Source organism: Musa acuminata, chromosome BXJ3-8, assembly GCF_036884655.1.
Source record: "Musa acuminata AAA Group cultivar baxijiao chromosome BXJ3-8, Cavendish_Baxijiao_AAA, whole genome shotgun sequence".
NCBI lineage: Eukaryota > Viridiplantae > Streptophyta > Magnoliopsida > Zingiberales > Musaceae > Musa > Musa acuminata.
Window position 1 is genome coordinate 46,805,775 of NC_088356.1, and position 16,061 is coordinate 46,821,835.

Here is a 16,061-nt window from a genome sequence, read left to right on the forward strand (position 1 = left end):
AATTTAATCAATATGTATTTTAATCCTTACCGAATACACGTCGATATCCCGATTTTTTTTCTTTTTTGTTTTCAATCCTACTTGAACACTACATCTCTTTCTTTCTCTCACATGCAGACATTGTGATCTCCACCCTAGAGAAAGCTTTCTTCCAATAGGCAAAACTGTTTTTTGCCCAAATCACAACAATGAAAAGAGGAAAAAAGAGGGTGAAAATTCACCTCCTTGATAATTATGTGGCAATAATGGAGTACAGAACTCTTTCCAGCCCAGCATGAGCAGATTCAATTGTATTTATTTCAGATGCAGATGTATTGTTTTCATAGAATGTATGTCCTGCAACCATGATGATTAAGGGTTTTGGTTTTTCTTTCCACAGTTTAAGATAGCTTCAGCATATATTCCTTTCCAATTCAATGCACCAATGAAGAAAGAAATGAGATGAGTTATATACTCTTAATGCTATATTACTTTCTGCAGTGTAGATAGATCTTTTCCTTCTCCTTCATTATAATTCAACTTGCTGCCTCACCAATCCATCATTGCAGGCTACTAATAAGTGGAGAATGAGGTTCTCCATTTTGGAAGTTGATGCTGATAGTGACAAATAGATTCATTCTATATAACAAAGATCCAATAGTATCATTTTAGATCAAATGAAAACATACAGTTCTGGCCAATCATAAACCTCACCAGAAACATAATAACATAGGAAGATAATAGAAGACATTATTAACAGAAGAAAAAAATTCCTCCATCTGAGCTACTGCTGAGCCACCTTACATCTGCTTTTCTTCACTACTCTTCCCAAAAGTCCTTGATCATTAAAGACAACAGCTGGTAATTCTCCACTTGATTACACACAAACATTACAGTGACCAAAGGTGTAGAGGATACACACAAGAGAAGGATTTTAATATTTGTATACATATATACATTATACTAATATTTGTAAGCATAAATAAGTTATTTTAAGGCTTTGCAACATCCATTTCATCCTCATGTGCACAGATTCTCAAGGAAGCCATTCACTGAGTACACAGATGACACTCCTGACCTTTGACACCTTTTGCTGGCTAGAGATTATAAAAGCTTGATCCATGGACCTTATTGGATCTTATTCTGCACCAATGGATCGGGCTCGATTAGTCGACCACTTCAAGATGGTTCGGTCGGAGCCTGTTTCATCTCTCCAAACGCATCATCGTCCACTGTCTGCAAGCACTAGAATCAAACATTTCTCTGAATCAATTAGTACTGCTATTCTTAGTTGATGGGATATATAGATACATCTAAATCAAAAGGAGACAGGATTCTGTGCACTTAACTGTATGATGTTCATCTCAGATGATGGAAGCTCCACTGGAAAATGTTGCTCCATAGCTATGTGCAACAAGGTATTAAGACATTTAAATGCACTCTGCTGCTGCATCCTAACCATTTACTATCTCTGTCTGACTGTATTTATGTTCATGTACTGTGCCATTAATCCAAGCTGCTCCCTTCATTTTCATGTGTATAAATGGGCATTCACCCTTCACGCCCTCATTCCATCTGTGTTTCTCTGAGCTTGTTTCTGTAGAGCATGGGGAGTCACAAGAATGGGAAGTCTGTTCTCATGTGTTCTCTACTGATATGGTTGGTTTCTCAGCAGGTGACAGTCACTCCGGCCATGAGTAGGAGCGTTGACGGTGGTTTAGCTGAGGAGAAGAACTACTCCACTACTGAATCACCTGAAGGTAATCCCCATTGTAAAATGTCTCCTATGCCATTGATATTGATGGAGGACTTGCAAAAAGTTGTAACACATGTATGTCTTGCATGGTGCAGCTTCACATGGCACCCCACACACGACGCCATCGCATGGAGGCAGAAGCGGTAGTGGTGTGCCGTCTCAGAGTGCACCATTGACACCACCTTCTGCTCCAGTGATCACCAACCCTCCATCTCCTACACTCGTCCCGCCTGCTCCAACAAATCCCAACTCCTCACCGTTCAGCTGCGAGTAAGCACATCTCAATCTCAACATGTTGTTTTCGGGCCTTGTTCATGCTTTGGTTTCCCCCTCTTCAGCTACTGGAGAGCACACCCTGAAGCAATATTGGCTTTGTTGGGGTACTGGTGCACCTTGGGCGAATTCTTCGGTTTGCCTGCGGTTTCAGCTTTCGGGAGCGACCCCAGTTTGTTGGAGGCATTGTCGAACACCCGCTCTGACGGGATTGGAGCTCTGTACCGGGAAGGGACGGCGTCGCTCCTCAACTCATTGGTGAACAGGAACTTTGCCTTGACCACCCAGAAAGTCAGGGACGAGTTCAACGCTGCGGTTATCTCCGATAAGGCAGCTGCAACCCAAGCACAGCTCTTCAAGAAGGCCAATGAGGGCCACCTCAAGCACCATTAGGTTGTATCAATGTGCTTCTCTCCTTGTCTTTCTGCAGAGTACCTTTGCTTTTTGTTGTTGCTCATGTTCTTCAGGTTTCTGTGTCATGTTTGTGCTTCCCACCTGGTGATGTAGGAACTCTACTTTGAGCTAGCTTATCGGTAATGCACATTGTCTCGTTGAAGAACATAGCCTGCAACATTTGCCTGAAATAATTAAAATTGAATCAGGACCAAAGCTAAACATTAATAACAAGATCAAAGTAATAATGAGTTGTCCTGGTTGAGTCACAGCTCCATAATAATGTTACTCCATCACGGATCAGTACAAGTCTTGAATTCAACTCCAGAATAGATTGATATCATACCATTAATTCGATTCATGAACCTGTTTCTATTTTCAATAGACAGCGAGTGAAAAATAAGTGAAGTCAGTGGAGTCTCAAAGTTGCAAAAAACACAATGAATACTCTTGGTCTTGGCTTCAGGAATCTTCTCCAGGATCATCAGCTCTTCAATCTAATCAGACCAACAACTGTGTTATTCCAACAGGTTTTAGCAATAAAGAAGCTCAACAAGGAAGCATATCTAACCATATAAAAATACATTCTTTTGCCAATCAAATTTGGCAGGAGAACTCAAACTTAATTTGTTGAAGAACTAGTGTGAGGAAAAGAGTCAGTCACATCAACAGTCCTGCTATCAAGTGATTTCTGTTAAATCTTTCTATCCCCAAGGATAGACAATAGCAAAATTCTCACGTATGCCTCCATGACATATAAAAACTGGACTGGAGGAAAAAAAGAAATAAGTTATTGTACAAAGTGATGCACAATCTTTTGAGACAGAGTTAGTGTTCAAAGAGGGTCTTTACAGGTTCATTATCTTCCAAATAGTATCTGAAAGTTCATTTTGAGAATACAAAGATTTAGCTTTCAGGAAGCAGAAAACTCGATTTAGATAGAGTTGCAAAGATGAACTTTTACAAGTGAATTACTCACCAATATGTTTCAGGAGAAAAAGGATTTCTTGTCTACCTCTATGTGTAAAAAGGAATGTTATCGTGAGATCAAAATATGAATTTGAAATCACTATTTAAGGGGAACTCCTACAACATGGCAGGTATGGATTTAAGAGCTCAATAAATGACTGAAACATAGGACGGTGTCGTTGACAGGATTCAGATAGAAAAAAGATTATATCTGTAAAAGACATAGGTCAAACACAGTCATCTTCCATATTTACATCAGATAGAAAAAGATTCTTCAGAATAAACCAATCATAAAATTTAAGGTAAAAAACACCCAGCTTGTAAAAGAGTTTCAGTCATAAAAGAGAGAGAATTGATGAGGACTAAGCAAATAGGTGTTGATGGGAAAGAACCCAAAGTTGTCAAAGGACAGTTAAATTTGCCAGTAAGCTTTAAGAGGGTGCCTTCAAGGAAACAAGAATATCGGAACAGTCCTAGCTTGTGAAAGTCAATAAAAGTAAACAGGTTAGAGAAGGTGCCACAAAAAAGTTTGCTTAAAAAGTTAAAGATCAAACATCAATTTTTTTCAGAAATTCAGTTTCAAGGAAAATGTGCCTCACCAAAAAATTCGACCAAGTATTTGCAAAAAGAACAATTAATATTCTCAAGAGCCTTCCAAGAATAACTGGCTGTTAAATGGATATCATATATAGAGTGTGCAGAGTAGGATAAATAGTAAACATGTTTATAACATGCTTAGTAAAGGCTTGTCGACCACCTAAAAACATTTTTCATATGCATTATCAGGTTCATGGTTATCACTAAAAAAAATTCAAACTAATATCTTTTGCATGTTCCATATAAGAGTAACTCAAGCAAATATATAAAATTTAATGCAATTATGTGACAGATTCACATTGTGGTATAATGGCAGTTCTCTACAATCACTTGATCAGCAACTCGAGCAAGAAATACTAAAGAACAATTAGATTGATTCAATCAGAATCCTGAAACCCTTGATTTTTCAAGGGATTGCCAGGCATATCCTGGAAGTCTAGCTAATTACCTACTGGTTGATAGAGCACTGCTAATCCCAGTATATTCAGTCACTAATATATAATCCTATTTATCCAAGTCAGCTGATCTAGGTCAACCATGATTCCGAATTCTTCGACCAAACCAAAATCAAAACGAGAACCTATAGACCTTCTACAGTCTCATGGTTAGATCATGTAAAGGTCAATATCAAGGAACATCTTAGAGAAGTGACAACATGATTTTGGCATGTTCAACAGTATATGAGGGTAAAGACATGTATATTCTGCAAAAAGTTGTATATTTATTTAGTGATCAAGATGTGAAACAGTGTACCAAAGAGAAGAAGGTGAAAGAAATATGAAGAGGAAGAAGATCCTATAGCAAACAAGAAATTCTTTTGTACTCAAAGAATGAAATGAATGTAATAAAAACACGAGTATATAAGAATCTTGGCATAGGAAAGAAGACCCAAAAATGATGAACATTTGGCAAAGAGCAATATGCTCCAATCCAAATAAGCCATCAATGTAGATTATGGCTACAGAAGGGGGAAAATAGTCGAAGTTGATTACATGAATGTGGAAAAGAGAGCATTAAGACTAGTTCTGCAACTTACAGTAACTTAAGAAAAGTGAATGCAGTTTGACTAGAAGCTGAGAATCAAACTATGTACGGAAGTATAATCTCATCATGAATTTTAGGAAGAGAATTATAAAAAACACAACTTGATTGTGAATTTTGAGGGAAAATGAAAGATCATCACTGCAATAGGAAACATCAAATATCTACAAAGTTGAACTAATTATACAGCCTCCCCTGCAGAATTGGTCAACAAACCGCTGCAATCAACAAGTCATTTTGCAGCTTTGGCACTAATATAACAAGGGAAGTGACACACAGCTTATAAGGCAAGCTCCCTTGGACCAAGTTATTTAAATTCATGTAGTATGGTCTCCATAACTGGGTAGAAAAACAATGGACGTACTCCAGAGTCCAGAAAAGAGTAATGATAGCACAAATGAAAAAGTCACTAACAATATAGCAACTTAATTTGCACAAAATTGCTCTTGTTTGATAGGAAACGTAATTTCTCAAGCATATCTCTATTTCAGAGCAAGCCATCCATGGCACGTAAAAAATCTTGTAGATGATATTTTTGCAGTTATTGACTGAATTTTCTCTTTTTAGAATCTCCCATCTGTTTAGGGAGGGTAACAAATATGCAAATTGGCTAGCTGCTCATGCTAGGTCCAATTGTTCTTCTTTTGTTTGGAGGGGAACTATGGCCCCACTTTTTACAGTTTTTTGTGTGCTGACCTCCAGAGAAAACATATCTTGGAAAAAAGAAAACATATATCTATTTCTCTTTGCAATGCCCTTAATGTAGGCATTAGTGGGTATCTCAATGTATGCATAAGAACTCAAAAGGGCTGATGAGAAGGAAAGTAACAAAAATTTATACATAACAGATGTTATATAATTAGAAAAGCAGTAAACCAACTGACGTTGATGGGTGCAAAGATCTCAAGAGCCAACAAAAGCCATCCTCATTGAGCTTGTTGCCCCTTACGATCTCTGCCATCTGAACATTGTCAGTCCATCACAGACAGGTAATTTGGGACAAAATGACTGGCTTGATGATCTTGGAAGCTACGGTGATTGGTATAGCTATTAGTGTCTGAACCAGCAAAGAGATAAACAACTAGATGAGAGGCTACAGAAGTTGGAATAATTGATTCTGACAGAAGCCCCTTTATTCTCCACAGTCCACTCTACACATATGAATATGGTCATTGCAATTCATCATTGTGTATTTCAGAATTATACATGGGATATTATTTTACTGAAAATTTTAACCTTAATACTGTTCATCAAGATAATCATACACAAAATTTAAAAGTACAAGATTCTGCAAAATGAAATGTTCCAGAACCACTAAGGATTAGTTTAAACAACTGCTTATGTATGCCACGAGTATGATATTACAAACACAGACCATATCACAAGAGATTGACTTAATTCTGAGCAGTAACAGATAGATAAATTTATGCAACAAACACTTAATGAAGAGTTCTTCCCTTATATACAGCCTCTTTGTATGAAGAAACCAAAGATAAACATGCACATAATTAAATTGAAGACTAGCCTGCAGATCGGAACATTGCCTCTCATTTTAATTGCAGAAAAGAAGAATAGCATTAAAAGGTGATCTCTGGCAGTAACACAAAGTCAGACAACGATTTCACAACAGTGGATATGTTAGATCCCTGAGCTTTATGGGCCGACTTGTCATGCATAAAGAAAAAGTCTGGAGACTTGTTTACTGCAGATGAAATTAGCAAAGATCCTCAAAAAGAATTCTGCAATTCTCAATATCTCAGATCACCAGTCCATTCCAAAAAATTCTGGTTTTATCGATAAAACTTCCAGATGATAGTCATCTTGTACCATGCCACTAGGCAATCAAATTGGGCATTGTGGATAGCTAGTGAAGCATATATTTTTCAGTTTATGAGACAGACGATGAGCCCATGTGAGATTCAAACCAGTCAAGGATATCATCTATCTGTAGACTGGTCATCTCATGGTATCCAAATGCGAGATTTAACTCCTCCTGAATATGATCGATCCATTCAAATTTATCCAGTGAAGGTTCCCTTTCCCTGAGAGCTTGCTTCCAGGGAGTTGCCCGCCCATCATTCCTCAAATACCCACGCTCATCAATGAATCCCTTCTCCTGAAACAGCTCAAATAGCTTAACAGAGAATGCCTGATCCAGACCTGGTATCCTATCCGACAAAAGAGTAGGAGTCAACGGGAACTCCACGCACCTGACCTCCTTAACATGAACACCCCTCTTCTGCAGCGCTATCATATTCCTGTCTATCAGCCTCATCCTGTGCTGATCTTTAGGCATATGGACAAAGAGGGTGGGAGGATAGCCAACTGGTACACCCATAGAACCAAACACCCCTTCTGCAATCATAAGCGCTACGCTACTAAACCTCATCTCCTTTGCCAGCGCAGAAGTGAAATAGCCACCCGAGGAAGCTCCTAAAGCCACGAGCGGAAGCTCTTGTAGCTTATTCTTCTCGATCCACCATTCGATTACCCATTTAACAATGCCAGTGTCCTTCTCCTTCGACCAGCATCTCCCGGAGCTGGAGATGGTGAGGACAGCGAATTTGCGGTCGAGGGCACCGAGGACGATGAGCCTGTCCTCGGGCAGCCCGACACAGTGCGGGCACGCGGCGGATCGGTCCCAGAAGTTGGCAGCCCGGCAGCTGCAGCCGTGAGCTACGAAGAGGACGGCCTTCGGCGACTCGGGGATTTGCCATATCACATCCGTCCCATTCGTGAAGTCCACGGTGACCTGTGACGGAGCTGATGTTCCAACAAAATCATTCCTTTTGAGCGTCGATGGATCAGAACGGGGAATTGGTTTACCGAACCTTCTACCATTTGTCGTGATTTCCAGAATGATCATGCCGAGGAGAAGAACAAGTAGCAAAGCGAGAAGAATCCTCCCATGTCTGTGCGGCACAGGTGGTGGTTTCTTCGCTCTTGGTACGCGACTTGGTAGGAGAGGCGGCATGATTCAGCGCAAGATCGAAGCTTTCCGCCACGCTAAAGAATCTGCATGCGAGAAGAAGAGCAATTCGAACGGGACCGAATCGAAGGACCTCGAAGACAGCAACACGCGAACAGGATTTGATGCCGATCGATCAAGAAAACAAGGAGACCGACCCCATTGCCATCCAACGCACAGAGCAAGCGAGAGATACCTAACCCAAAAGAAGTCACCAAGGACGAGAAATCCCACAGGAAGAGCAGGGAAACTGAATCCTTTTGCTCCAAGGGAGTTGCCTAGAGAGCAAGATCGAGAGAAGTTGCCGAGAAGAAGGCCGACTCGAGTCCACTCGCTTACGGGTGACAACCCAACCAAAAACAGCGGATTGGGCCTCTGCCCAACCTCCTATAAATGGGCCGTTAAGTATTCTTACAGGATGGAGTGATCGAATCCAACGCAGATTCGGTCAGTCTGATACATCATCGAATTAATTATTTTTATGAGAATTTAATGATATTAATACAGAAATTAATGATATTGGTAAGAATAATAGAAAGAACACTACTCATATGCTGTTTTAACAAACAAAGAAAGACAAGCTCTAAAGCAGATGCTCAAACCGGATCAGTTTTTCGAAAAATATACTAGTGTTCTTCATCAAAATTACTCAATTTTGATTCGATAAAAATAAATCAAAATTATGAATCCATGAAGGGTTAGTGCAAAGGCTATAGGAACAAAGATTGAATCTGATGGTTATAAAATTTCTTTAGACTTGTATGTTTTATAGTTTCTTTTTAAATCTTTCGTCGTCTTCGGATAATTGACGGATCGATAAATTTAGGATTTTTGTTTTTATGAGAAGCATGAAATAGAATGTGCTATAGTTTTAAATAATAATATTTAAAAAATAAAAAGAATTACAGATAGGACCACTGGCTCTTTCTTCAATCATATGACTCCTGGGGGCACATCATCATCTTATCTCCCTCCTTAGTTGGACTCCACTAGTTTGAATCCCACCCCCTGTTTCCTCTGTTCCAATTAGCTTTCTGATGATTGTGTTGAGGACTTGAATTGCGATCTTATTCATCCGCAGCTGGCAGTCTGAGAACTCGATCTGAAAAGAATGGAGATTGAGATCAAGTCATGTCAGCCATTTATCTCTGCTCATCCATCATATGTGCCAATTTTTCCTTCCCAAGATCGAACACTATTTCTTGGACTTGCTCGGCATAAAGCTGTATTCTATGGCTGCTTGGAATTGCTCGGGAAACAGAAACCCTTCCATTTCTTTTGCCTGTTCCAGATGCACTGCTTGATCAGCCATTACAGAGCACATAGAGATGAGCCAATGGAGCCATTCGGTAGATGCTTATCCAGAAGTCAGCATCACCTCATCACACCTAAACATCACACTGACAGTAGCCTGCATTTATCTATCATCTACTCTTAGGTTGAAGATCTCACTATAGAAGATTCTGAATCAAGGAAGATGATGAATGTTGCATGTCATAATGCATTTAGATTGCCAAAGAGTGTTGTGAGATATGTCAGAAAGAAACACATTTGGATTGTTCATTTATGCTGAACCCTTTCAAAGAATATATTGGAATAATATTGTACATGATTTGTTTGTCTGAGAAACCAAACTCAATCTCATGTTTTGATGGACTCAAAAATGAGCAGTCTTCCTCTGCCATAAAAGCTTGTCTTCCTCCCCTTCTCTGCTTCATTCATGCCAAGACAGGCATGATTGTAGCTTTGGATCACCATCACCAAAGTTTATGAAGGATCCCTTCCAGTGAGGCTTGCAAGTGGATCTCTTCGAATCCCGCATCCAACCGTCCCCTGAGATGGGGCCCCAGGATGAGTGGGTGGATTTGAAAGCATTTCCATGTAGGTAAAGCATCACGATCATAGCAATTTAGTAGCCACTCCCATGTCCTTTCATGAAGAAAAAGATGATGCTGGATTTGTAGCTAAGTTGACAAGTTGCCATAGGCAACAAATTAAAAAGATTAAAAATATATATATTTTTTGAGTATTTCTTGGTAGCTTAAGTCATGATGTATTTATTACCAATAAGAGTATGATAATTATCTTATTCCTTGTACCTACATTATTTACAAATATTTTTAGTATATATTTATATCATATTAAGTGAATTTTTCTTATATTAAAAGTTATACCTAACTATTTATATATCAAATTATTTTTCTATTAATCCCATATTTTCACTTTAATATTTTCATATAAAATCTAACACAAATACACAATGATGATGAATTACATTAGGTTATTAACAAATGTAGGCAATCCTTATTAGCTAAAAAAAATGGTGTTTTTGATATTGGATGATTAATGTAGCTGATAAAAAAAAATAATTACTGAGTATTTTTAATTAAAATTTTCATTTTTAAATTAAAATTCAGATGGGAAAATTATTAGTAATATTAATAACAAAGAAAGCGGGATAAAAATATTGTGTCGGTGGACTCGCCCTCGATTTCAAGAGTTCCCGAGGGGTAATTTGGGAATCTCATCCTTCCTCTCCTCTGTGTGCGTGCGAGCCTCTCCCCCTCGCTTATACAACCCCCCTCTCCCTCTCTCTCTCTCTCTCCGCCCTCTCCCCGTGCCGCTTGGAACGCGGCATTCGCCTCTTCCTCTTCCGCCTTCCCTCGCTTCCCCCGGGTCTCCAACTCGGATCTCGTTCGGCTCCCTATCCGTTCGAAGGCGTTCGAATCAATGCCGAAGAGAATGATGCGGAGGTGGCAGTGGTAAGACTGGTGCTGGCCCGAGCTCAGACGCGAGGCGACGGACCGTATCGCGGCGGGAGGTTATGAAGCCGAAGGGACCGAATCGGCGGTTCTCTCACCGCTTGGTTGTTCCCGCCGTCCTCGTCGCCGGGCTGCTCCTCCCCTTCGTCTTCATCAGGGCCGCCTTCCTTGCGCTCGACGCCCGCGCTGCCTCCATCTGCCCTTCCATCAGTACTCTTCTCTCACCCCCTGTTTTCTCTCCCTTCTTCGGTCGCCGGTACCGATTGGATTGTTGCAAATGCTCACGGTGATGAGTGGATTGGATTCAGGTTGCTTAGGGTGGACGCTTAGGCCTCGGTTGTTGCTCGATTCATCTCAGGTGGGTAATCGCTCCCTCGCCACATTCTGCTTCTTTCCTCCGCTCTGTTTCTCTTCTTTTACTGCTCCGCGAGCCGACTGTGTTGGCACGTGATGCTCCGTTGCAGGGCATTTTGGTCAGTTTGCTTCTAATTTCTCAGAATTTGTCTGATTTGGGAACAAAAATGTCGTAGAATGCAATCCACCATGTGGATAGATTTAGATTTACTGGAATCCAGCCCAAAATTGCTGCAGCCACGCGGTTTCTGGGCAGCCTTCCACTAGTTCTCTCTCAGACGCACAAACCCAAAAAAATAGCTTTTTTTTTTGGAGTATGAAAGTGTCAGAATGATGCAATAACAAATGCAGTATTCCACAGTGCACGTGAAATGGCTTTTTCTTTGGGTTTAATCTTTGTGGTATGGAGCGCTGTGGTGTCAGAACGATGCAATAGCATATGCAGCATCCCACAATGCATGTGCAATTCTGTTCCCTGATCGTGCGCTGATGGGATTCAGAAATATGTCGTCTTTTCAATGCTTGTGTAAGGCTGTAAAAGAACAACTCTGTGGTTATCGTGATTAGCTCTCGTTAAGCTGGTTATATTTGTTTGCAGGATTTCGGGAAGGAGTTGAGGAGAGTTTACTTGGAGGAGGCGGAGGAAGGGGGACACAACAATTTAGATCCACGGTCGGTGAATGCCGCGCCGGATTCTTTGGATGATCTGATGTCGGAAATGAGCTCTCCCTCTTCCTATCAACACCTTGACCTCAGAACACTCTTGTTGAAGACCAAAGCCATGGTAGGTTTGCCCCCTCCCCCCTCCCCCATGAATCCTCTTCCTGGGCTTTATTTCTGATCTGCATATGTTCATAGAGTGGTGGTAGTGTGAGAGCATCCAAACTCATTATGAGCTTGGGGCATTTAACCTTGCAAAAGAACAATTAGGATGTGCCAAGAACTGAGGCAACTTGGACACAGGTCGCCTGGTGGCACATGGGGGACCATCATGATGATGATGATACATGTCCTGGGTCACAGGTCACTTTAAAGCTGTGGTAAAGGCTGAGTTGCACATTAGAAGATAAAACTCTCACCCCATACCATTGTGTGTTTGAATTTATTCATTGGTTTCATGCAGTCAACAAAAATTCAACTGAAATTGCCATCAGGAGTGAATCAACTGCCAAAGCACCTTAGAGGGAGGGAGGAGACTATTAACCTTGTTTCGAGGATGGGGTTTCATAAATGTTGCAGTAACTTGTAGCTTCTGATGGGTCCACCTAAATTGGGATGCATGGTTAGGATCATGAGTTGCATGAAGGTGGTACCATGTCATTGTCGATGGCAAAAAATTGCAGAGTTGCAACAGTGAGAATTAGATCGTGCCATTCTGTTATTAACCGGCTGCTGCAAACCCATTGTGCGAACTAAACATGGGCTTCATGGCAAAGAATGAAGGACCATACTTTAGCCATAAAAGTAGAGGTGCAGAAAGCATGGTCCAGTATTTATCGTGTCTATGAGCTGTTCATTTTGGCAACTTGGGTTTGAAACAGAACAATGTCACATATGATCTAAAGACACACAAGAGTGGCAACTCGTTAGGTTGATGGTATTATTTGCATGTGATATGTTGCTAGTTGAATGGGCCTCGGTTGGTTGATGGTGTACAGCCGACTGTTGTGCATCATCAGATGTTGTCTGAAAAGTACAGACTGGATGTTCAGTCTCCAACCACGCATAATTACCTTAGCTCATGAGTTTTAGCATCTTGGGGAGTCACAAAAAGGATTTATATAAGAGGGAAAAGATTTTTAACCAAATTAATTGAATAAATATATTTTATCGTTCTAAATAATATGGATGAATGCTGTGAGGTCATCTTCATTTTTTGTTTCGATGATGTAATTTCAGCATTCAGGCATGAGATGCATCTGGAGTGAGTAATTAGAGTGAGTTCAAATTATGTCTTTCTTTTTTTCTTTTTCTTTTTTGCCCTTTTGTCGTTTTCGTTTATTATAATATGATGACGAATCATTAATGTGTTCTACTATCATAAAATTCATTGGATCTGATAGATCATTTACACTTCCAACTATCATTAATTTCATACTATCTGAGTCATAATCTCTTATCAGCTCCTGAAGATGGACCAGAAAGTCCAGTCTGCCAAGCTTCGAGCATTAATCTTTCAGCACTTGGCTTCAACTGGAATTCCTAAAAGCATGCATTGCCTCAGCTTGAGGTTGGCGGAGCAGTACCTAGTGAATGCTGCTGCTCGATCTTCTTTGCCACCACCTGAATATGCCTCGTGCCTGACAGATAACTCTTACGTTCACGTTGCCCTGATAACTGACAACATACTTGCTGCTGCTGTCATGGTGTCGTCCACCATGACAAGTGCTGCTGATCCTGAGAAGGTAGTGTTCCACATTATCACTGACAAGAAAACTTACACCTCGATGCATGCTTGGTTTGCTATCCACCCTGTCTTTCCTGCCATTCTGGAGGTAAGGGGACTTCACCAGTTCGACTTTCCTCCTGATGTGAATGCTGTGATCATGGACACCGTAGAGGAACTCCATCGAAGCTCATCTGCTTATCGCTACTACAGGGGAGCAGATGAAGACTCCAGAAGACTTTTAGCTTTAAAACCAAGCACATTTTCGCTCTTGAATTATATGAGGATACATCTTCCAGAGGTGAGCCAGATTTCAAATGATATATGTGCCTATATTTTCCAAAGGAGAAGTTGTGAAATTAGAAGCCTAACCAGCGGTTTTGCCTGTGCAGCTGTTTCCAAAGCTGGAAAGAGTGATTTTTATGCATGACGACGTGGTGGTGCAGAGAGACTTGACATCACTATGGTACTTAGATCTGCATGGGCTCGTCATGGCCGCAGTTAGTGCACAAGAAAGTGATGATGAAGGATCGGGTGATGGCCTTTGTATCGGGAAGACATTTGGGGATTACATAAATTTCTCGAATCCTATGCTGACAGCATCACCATCATCATATGTATTACAGAGAGATCAATGTGCATGGTTGGAGGGCATCAACATATTTGATCTGCAAGCATGGAGAGAGCACAACATCACCAGGAAATACCAGCTCTGGCTTAAACTGGCAAGCTCTTCCAAACCCAAAACTTGTTCTTCTTTTGCATCCGCAAGGCGCTAAGCTGAGAACAGTCTTAACCAAAAACATATTTCTTGTTATGCAGAATCGAGAATCTGGATTTGCATTGTGGCCCATGGGGTCATTGCCGCCTGCACTACTAGCGTTCCATGGACAAGTGCTGCCACTCAATCGTTCATGGCTTTTGTCAGGGCTAGGTTGGCAAATGCCCGATCCCAAACTGCTACACTCTGCTGCAGTCATTCATTTTAGCGGACCGGGGAAGCCATGGCTTGAGACCGGGCATCCAGAACTACGAAAAATTTGGCGAAGCCACTTAAACCACAACGATGAACTCATAAGCAGCTGTGTGGTTGTGTGAGTGATGACACAGAAAGAGATAGAGAGAGAGAGAGAGACAGGCTGGTAAACATACAATGCCGGTCTTTACTTCAGTAGATTACATAGAACATAGATAAGTTCATATTATTTCTGGTAAGCAGAGGTAGGATGCTGGAGCAGAGAGAAGTAGGTGCAGCCTTCAGTCCCTGCTCCGGCTATCTCCGCGTGCTGGTTGATTTCTCCTTATAGCTCAGCAAGCTCTAATGTATATAAGGAGGGAGAGGTCAAGGGAAGCCAGCCATGAACATTATTAGATCATACAAGACATGGCCACTGACACTTTCACTACAATTTCCAGGTAACTCGAGATGGAAATGTATGATAGATGGCCATATTTTTCTTCACCTAGTCCTGGCATTCTGGATAATTGAAATTGATCTGTATTATACTGAATAAAGTATGGATTGGATAATACAAATTCCATGTGGACTTTCTTATATAATACAAACCTTAAGAGTTTTCATGGATATTTAATCTCAATTCCAAGATTGTTGAGAATATAAATCTCAGCAGATGGTGGCTTATCAAGCTTTTAGATGGATCAACGGTGATTGATAACTTCAAATCCAGCCTGACGTGCATTGTTTGGTGGATTCATGCACGTAACACTCTGTCTGCCATTTTCCCTGCGCTCCTGATTCCTTCTTCTTCTTCTTTATTTATGACAATTTGGTCGGCCGTCGCCCTCCGTTCGTCTAAAAAAAGGAGAAAAGAAATGATCAAGAAATGCCTCATGCGAAAGGAGACATCTCACCGCCTTGAGAGAGACACAAGACTCGATCATCGCACAGGAGAAAGGCATTTAATTCGATCAGATGTTGACGACGCAAAAATGTCAAGTGTTTGAAGCCCGCTGTTCGGATACAAAACAGGTGGCCTTATTTAATACTACAATCATAAGGTCTTGATTTCAAAACGCACAATTTGATTCTATCAAATTTGAAATCGGATCTGCTGCATAGATTTTAGATAGATTCGGTTCTGATTCAGAAATCAACAATTTCGATTTCGATTTTGAATCGAAATCATTTATTTTAATTTTTAATTTGTGTAAAGCACAACTCTAGTTAACCGTTTATTAAACCATTTAGAAAAGGAGAGATTCTTCGTTTACTTAGATGATAAGGCATATTTTGGATATCGGTCGCGTCATGATCCACGTCACGATCCACCTCCAGCATCAACACGAACACGAGCCCTCGGGACATGGACCAGGCGCCATGACGGATAAACTCTTGCAGATTCAGCACAAGGGCCGCCTTCCTCCCACGCTGAGCCAAAGCCCGTATAGGGAGGCATCCTCTCGACAAGTCCCGTTCCGGAAAACTCGAGACGGCACCGCATGACGCCGTTCCACGCATATCGGGAGGCGGTTACACGAAGGTACGTACTCGCCACTCTAGGAGGGAGCGACCGTCACGTCAAATCCGTGTACGACCGACCCTCGAACACCGATATAAAAGCC

The 16,061-nt window shown here is 41.0% G+C and overlaps 3 protein-coding genes across 5 annotated transcripts; 2 read left to right on the plus strand and 1 right to left on the minus strand.

Annotated features, from left to right (window-relative positions):
* Positions 1-904: 904 nt before the first annotated feature.
* LOC108953680 (uncharacterized) lies at positions 905-8,282 on the minus strand. 3 transcript variants are annotated; one of them, XM_065162279.1, is made up of 3 exons: positions 8,173-8,282; positions 1,329-8,023; positions 905-1,224 (listed from the first exon to the last, which is right to left on the minus strand). In XM_065162279.1, the coding sequence occupies exon 2, from the start codon at positions 7,980-7,982 to the stop codon at positions 6,897-6,899; it is 1,086 nt and encodes a 361-aa protein (XP_065018351.1). In that variant the 5' UTR covers positions 7,983-8,023; positions 8,173-8,282; the 3' UTR covers positions 905-1,224; positions 1,329-6,896. The 3 variants fall into 3 exon arrangements, with proteins under 3 accessions (XP_065018351.1, XP_065018349.1, XP_065018350.1); XM_065162277.1 differs by having other exon boundaries at positions 1,329-2,586; positions 2,748-8,254; XM_065162278.1 differs by having other exon boundaries at positions 905-1,215; positions 1,329-8,254.
* LOC135644577 (protodermal factor 1-like) lies at positions 1,586-2,567 on the plus strand. Its single transcript, XM_065162280.1, has 3 exons — positions 1,586-1,739; positions 1,831-2,005; positions 2,074-2,567. The coding sequence occupies exons 1-3, from the start codon at positions 1,586-1,588 to the stop codon at positions 2,399-2,401; spliced, it is 657 nt and encodes a 218-aa protein (XP_065018352.1). The 3' UTR covers positions 2,402-2,567.
* Positions 8,283-10,561: 2,279 nt separating the features above from the next.
* LOC135644057 (probable galacturonosyltransferase 15) lies at positions 10,562-15,017 on the plus strand. Its single transcript, XM_065161451.1, has 6 exons — positions 10,562-10,948; positions 11,047-11,096; positions 11,691-11,876; positions 13,216-13,779; positions 13,871-14,203; positions 14,301-15,017. The coding sequence occupies exons 1-6, from the start codon at positions 10,801-10,803 to the stop codon at positions 14,574-14,576; spliced, it is 1,557 nt and encodes a 518-aa protein (XP_065017523.1). The 5' UTR covers positions 10,562-10,800; the 3' UTR covers positions 14,577-15,017.
* The last annotated feature ends 1,044 nt before the right edge of the window (positions 15,018-16,061 follow it).

Coding starts and splice junctions, on each gene's coding strand:
- LOC108953680 (XM_065162279.1), bottom strand. CDS start 7,982: ATGCCGCCTCTCCTACCAAGTCGCGTACCAAGAGCGAAGAAACCACCA.
- LOC135644057 (XM_065161451.1), top strand. CDS start 10,801: ATGAAGCCGAAGGGACCGAATCGGCGGTTCTCTCACCGCTTGGTTGTT. Junction 11,097..11,690: donor TGTTGCTCGATTCATCTCAG/GTGGGTAATCGC, acceptor ATTTGTTTGCAG/GATTTCGGGAAGGAGTTGAG. Junction 11,877..13,215: donor TGTTGAAGACCAAAGCCATG/GTAGGTTTGCCC, acceptor ATCTCTTATCAG/CTCCTGAAGATGGACCAGAA.
- LOC135644577 (XM_065162280.1), top strand. CDS start 1,586: ATGGGGAGTCACAAGAATGGGAAGTCTGTTCTCATGTGTTCTCTACTG. Junction 1,740..1,830: donor CACTACTGAATCACCTGAAG/GTAATCCCCATT, acceptor TGCATGGTGCAG/CTTCACATGGCACCCCACAC. Junction 2,006..2,073: donor TCCTCACCGTTCAGCTGCGA/GTAAGCACATCT, acceptor CCCCCTCTTCAG/CTACTGGAGAGCACACCCTG.